Source organism: Phragmites australis, chromosome 9, assembly GCF_958298935.1.
Source record: "Phragmites australis chromosome 9, lpPhrAust1.1, whole genome shotgun sequence".
Lineage (NCBI taxonomy): Eukaryota > Viridiplantae > Streptophyta > Magnoliopsida > Poales > Poaceae > Phragmites > Phragmites australis.
In genome coordinates this window covers 25,366,882-25,372,674 of record NC_084929.1, presented here as the reverse complement: position 1 = coordinate 25,372,674, position 5,793 = coordinate 25,366,882, and the positions used below count along the sequence as shown (strand labels likewise).

The following is a 5,793-nucleotide window of genomic DNA, read 5'->3' as shown; positions in this document are numbered from 1 at the left end:
ACCAAGCGGCTGCTGAGAGCTCTCAAGTGCAGCATGATGATGATTCCTCCGATGCCGAAGACGTCCCTGCAGCAAGCTCTTCTCACAATGGCAACAACGATGGAAGTGGGGATGATGACGACGGAGATGATATCTACGAAGAAAGCAGTGATTAGTCCCTCTCCTCTTTTTGGTGCTTGATGCCAAAGGGGGAGAGATGTCAGTTTCTTTATTTTTCAGCTTTGAACTCTTATCTTTTCATCGCAGTTGGACATTGATACATATCTATTGTTTGTGATGAACTATGTGGTTTGTTTAAAAATTTGTCAGACATTTTATGTTAGTGTGATGCTTGTCGAGTTTGTCGTACTTTATTTATTAGATTGAGTGATATATATCTTGTCATATGCATCTTGAATACTTTTGTATACTCAATCTTGCATCCCACGGATCCTAGGATATAGGGGAGCTCTTGCAAAATTTTCTCTTAAATATGTGCATTTGAGCTCAACTTGATTCTCAATCAATGCACACATTTAGGGGGAGCTTGCCATATCTTCTAGAATTCAAAATCCTTTTCATTCAGCTATCTTTTGTAAGCTATAATTGTGTTGTCATTGATCACCAAAAAGGGGGAGATTGAAAGTGCATCTAGGCCCCATAAGTGGGTTTTAGCTTATTGATGACAAAACGATTAAGGAACTAATATGTTTATCGAAGCTATGAACAGGTTTTAGTCTCAATTGTGAAGACTCACGGTGATTGACGCCCCTCGAAAAGAAAAAGAGAAGCGGTGTGTAGTACTCAATAGGATTTAAATTGTTCTATCTTTGAAATTGAGTCTAGGTTAGCTGTACTATTAAGAGGGTTACAATTGTTAGCTTTTGTGGTGTCTCAATGCTCAAAATAAACTATTAGAATCAATAGTTGAGAGACACATTCACCCACAGACACCGGGAAAAATAGGCAGTGTGTACTAAGTCCGGAGTCTCCGGTATTCACCGGATACTCCGGTACTCAGTGTTTTAGGCCGGAATCTCTGAGAAAGACTTCGCCAGAAGAGCCTCGGTTCCGAATATTTTTAATTTTCCGGAGTCCCCGGTGTTCACCGGATACTCCGATAGTTGGTGAATTTTTGGTCGGAGTCTCCGAGAAAGTCTCTAGCAGAGAGCCTCGGTTAAGCTTTTATTTTTAATAGAAAAAGACCAGAGTCTCCGGTGTTCACCGGATACTCCGGGAAGAAAAAGTTTTTGGCCGGAGTCTCCGAGAGAAGCTCCGCCAAGAGAGCCTCGGTTAGCATCTAATTTAAATGACCGGAGTCTCCGGTGTTCAACGGATACTCCGGTACCTGGAGAGTCTGACAAGTCTTTGGATTGTTTCTTCGTGGTGACTAAGTCTGGCGCGGAGACTCCGGTGTTCACCGGAGACTCCGGGCAGTTCAACAGAACCGTAACGGCTAGTTCTGACACCATTATGAGCCCCTTTTGGATTTCAGGCCGGAGACTCCGGTGTTCACTAGATACTCCAGGGTAGGTATGTCAGAACAGTAACGGCTAGTTTTTTAGAGTGAGCTATATATACCCCCACACCCCCTAGCATTTATTGCTTACTGTTGCTGTTGAGCTCCACTTTCACAAAGCTTCCCAAGAGCATTTAAAAGCCCTCCAAACATCTCTAGTACTTAGTTTTGCACCAAATTTGAGAGATTGTGTTTGGAAGTGAAATTGAGTCATTGAGCATTGAGTTCATCATCGAGCATACATTTGTGATCATTTCTCTTGGAGCCTTATGCTCCTAGACTGTAAGGCGTCACCCGTAGAGCACCCAATCATTGTGGAGTGCCACGGGAAGTTTGTAATCGACATCGACTTGAGTAAGAAAATCTAGCTTGATCTTTGTGGTCGCTAGAAGAGGATAGGGTTGGAAAAGACCCGGCTCTTTGTAAGCTCCTCAACGGAGACGTAGGCACTTCTTTGTGAGGTGGCTGAACTCCAGGATAATTTCTTGTCTCATCACTTGTGCAAGTTTTACTAGTTGTGTAGTTTTGGGATTTTTCCCATATATTAGTTTTTGTGATCATCTTGCTATTAACTCTTGTTGTTTAAGCTTTGTACTGATAATAGCACTGGTGTTATCTTTTAATCCTTAGTTATACTTACTTAGCTTCAGTTGTTCTAGAGATCCTGTATAGACCGGATAATCCGGACTAGACCGAATACTCCGGACAAACCGGAGTATCCGACCTTCACCGGAGTATCCGGCATCTGTTTAATCCGCTGTTTAGTTTTAATTTTCAGAAAAACCTATTCACCCCCCCCCCCTCTGGGCAACTTTAAGTACATTCAAGCATTAAAGGAGACAACTCATCTGATTCCATCCGACTACCAGGCTCACCAGATATCCCATATCCGGCTACCGACTCATCGGAGTCCCACCACCCGACTACCCAAAACCAACTATTCAAGATCCCCACTAATTATGAAGAAGTCCAAGCCCGCTCTTAACCGTGAGCACGAATGATCGATCAGTTTTACACTCTGCAGAGTTTGCACACCCTTGTATGCTTTACACTTCCGGGGTGTAGAGTCGGGGTCTCACTACAAGGCCTTTACAAAGCGCCTCCAAATCTGTATGCACCCACTAAGGTTTCACCACTAACAGAGATTTCATCCACTGCAGAGGCCCCCTCTTGTGTCACTTAACCATCCACTGGTGCGTACTGAATATGAAGGACATCTAATTATTTGGCCAAGGCGTACCCATATAAGCCTCGTGGTTGCACTGTTATGCTGGGTAACAGGCTTCACAAACCGGTCCTTATGATCCTCCACAGGAACAACCACAGACCTGCTATGCAGCACCACCTCAAACTAACCATCCAGTTGGGATCCCTATACCATGTTACTACAAGATTTCCATACCCAAATTCTTGTTGTATAAACATTAGTGAAGATTAATCTTTACCCCTACCATAATAGCACTAGCACATCTACCCTTTATTTCCCATAACTCATCAACGACGATAAGGAATGTCAAACAAAATCTAGTAAAACACTAACCATGGGATTTCATATTAAACAAGCATGCATCTAGAAAAATAAAAGCTACATTGTCCTACAATGGTGTCAAAGTGATCAAGGACACTTGCCTTCGAATGCGGGTTGATCAAATTCCTCGAATGTCTGGTCCTGCAAGCTCACACACTGCTCGTCTCCTAAAGCAATCGCGCACACCGAAAACAAACAACACAACATCTAAGAATAGTACATAAAAAAGCAGTAATGCACTATAAAAAGGTTACTAATGGATAGTACACGCTGCTACGATCGCGGGAGCGCAAGAATCACCAAAATCGGAGCTTGTATGAAAAAAGTCGTGATGGTTTTAACCTACAGGGGCTTTTCTAAAAAATTACAGGGGCTAAATTGCAAAAATAGAAAGTTCCAGGGACCTATATGTAAAATTTAGGGACCTATTTGTAATTATACAAAAGTTCATGTGGCTAAAAGTAAAATACATACTAACCAGGGGCATATTTGTGAAAATAGAAAAGTTTGGGGCCTAAATGTAAAATTATCTAATTTCAGAGAAGAAGAGAATTATTTTTTACTGAAAAACCTATTTATTGCGTCAGTAGGCTGACTGGGCTCGGGTGGGCTGATGTGGCGGCTTACGTGGCTGCTAACTTGGCTCAGGAGCTGACGTGGCGCCTACGCGGCTGCTGACTGGGACGGTGGACCGGCGCCATGGACTGAGTCCACTGGTCCATGGTTGACCAAAGGGGTATGGGGTTTGGCCGATCTAATCTGGGCCATCGGTGGTAGATCTAACGGCTCACGATGGTTGGGGAGATTTAACGGTCGGCGGCGACAGAAGGACAGCGGCGCCGCCTTGGGTCTTGTCGGAGCATTGCCGGCGAAGCACAATACCGAGCTATGGCCTACCGAAGTCTACGGGAGACGGCGCAATCGAAAGAGGAAGTGACGGGAAGTCTCACCGAGGGCTTCATGGCGGTCGGCGAGGTCTTGACGGCGGTCGACGACGGAGAGAAGCGGCGGCGGCAGTCAGTGCTCGGCGGAACCACGTTTACCAGGACAGAGCTGCGAAATTGACGGGCAGGGAAGCTCCCACGGGGTTCTGTAGTGCCAGAGAGACGGTTAGCCAACCTCGGAAAACAACGGTGAAGGCCGGCGACGGTGAATGGCAGCGAGACTCCTCGGAGCTTGATGGGAGGACGGCTACGACAGTTGAAGGATGACGAGAAGCAGCGAGGAATGATCCTCGTGCTCCTGCGAATCCGGTGGTGCGCTCAGACGTGACGGGGAGGGCACGAGCACAATGGACGGTGGAGCTCTGCAGCAGCAGTAATGGCGGTTCGGTCTCTTGGCAAAACGGAGTGCGGGGCTGCGAGCGCAACTTAAAGTGTCGAGGCGTGCGTGCCGTTGCAGGGAACGTGGGCGCAAGGGCTGGACATGCGCCGGCTGATTTGGGCGAGCTGCGCGGTGGTTGCGGACGCGAGCGCAAGCCGAAGATAATGCTGACAAGCGGGATCCAGCTGTCAACGAGAGAGAGGGGGAGATGGGTGGGCTGCGCTGAGAGTTGGGCTGGGCCGGCGCAAAACGGACGTCACAAAAACCAGACAGCCGCCGTGCCGAACGCTCCACGCGCCCCAGCCATCCTGCGATTCCGCGTAGCTGAGCCATCGCGCCGATGCCCATTGCCCACGCCCGCGGCTGCGGCGTGGCCCGTGTCGCGGGACCTCGCCGCGCTCGCTGACCGCGCCGGCGTCGACTTGGGGGCCCTCGTGGCCTCGCTCCTCCGGATCCACCCCGTGGCCCGCGAGCTCGAGCGGCGGGTACTGCCGCCTGGTGACGCGGAGGCCCACAACCTGCTTAGGGACGCCGTGGCCGAAGCCGAGGACCTCCTCGACGAGCTCCACCGCCGTTGCTTGGTAAGCCCCGCGCTCTCTTTCTGCGTCGGTGCCTCCTTTCGTAACCCCGCCCGGAAGCTGCGGCGGCTGGCCGAGATGCTCGATCGCGTCCACGACGATTCAGAGCGGCTGCTGCCTGGCCGTGTGGCCACGGGATGCGGCGTGCGGTCGCCGAACCGCGTGACCGGCTCCGTGCTCGTGGAGCGGAAGGTGTTCGGGCGTGACAATGAGTGCGATGAGATAGCCGGCAGGTTACTTGGTGATTGCGAGGAAAAATGTTCTTCATCTGCCAAGGTTGTTGCAGTAGTTGGCATGGAGGCATGGGGAAGACCACCGTTGCTCAGTTTGTGTACAATGATGCAAGGATAGAAGCGCAATTTGATCTGAGAGCCTGGGTCTGTGTCTGAGATAGGTCGGACGAGGCTGAGCCCACCAGGGAGATATTGCAGTCCATTGGTGGTTCAGATGATACATCCTGTGATGATTGCCCGGTCAGTTTGGAAATGTTACAGGAGAAGCTTGAAGAATCCATTGCATCGAAGAGGTTCCTCATGGTTCTTGATGATGTTTGGATTGATGAGGGGAAGACTGAGCAGGAGAATATGGGTGTGTGGAACAGAGTGTTGGCGCCTCTAAGATCTGCTGCGAGCGGGAGCAAGATCTTGGTCACCACTCGGATGAAGCTAGTAGCTGAGGTTCTGAATGCAGCACATGTGGTTGCCCTTGATGGGTTAAGAAGCAGTGATTGTAGGTTGTTGTTGAAGGAGGTCGCCTTAGATGGAGAAACCATGGATTTCCCCCCTGAGTTGCGAGAGATTGGAAGTGCCATTGCTGCAAAGCTGAAGGGCTCACCTTTAGCCGCTAATGCTCTTGTGCAATGCTAA

At 49.1% G+C, this 5,793-nt stretch overlaps 1 protein-coding gene across 1 annotated transcript; it reads left to right on the top strand.

Annotated features, from left to right (window-relative positions):
* Positions 1-5,229: 5,229 nt before the first annotated feature.
* On the top strand, positions 5,230-5,793 carry LOC133928093 (putative disease resistance protein RGA3). The gene is made up of 2 exons (XM_062374368.1): positions 5,230-5,304; positions 5,422-5,793. Exons 1-2 carry the CDS (start codon positions 5,230-5,232, stop codon positions 5,791-5,793), a joined length of 447 nt encoding a protein of 148 aa, XP_062230352.1.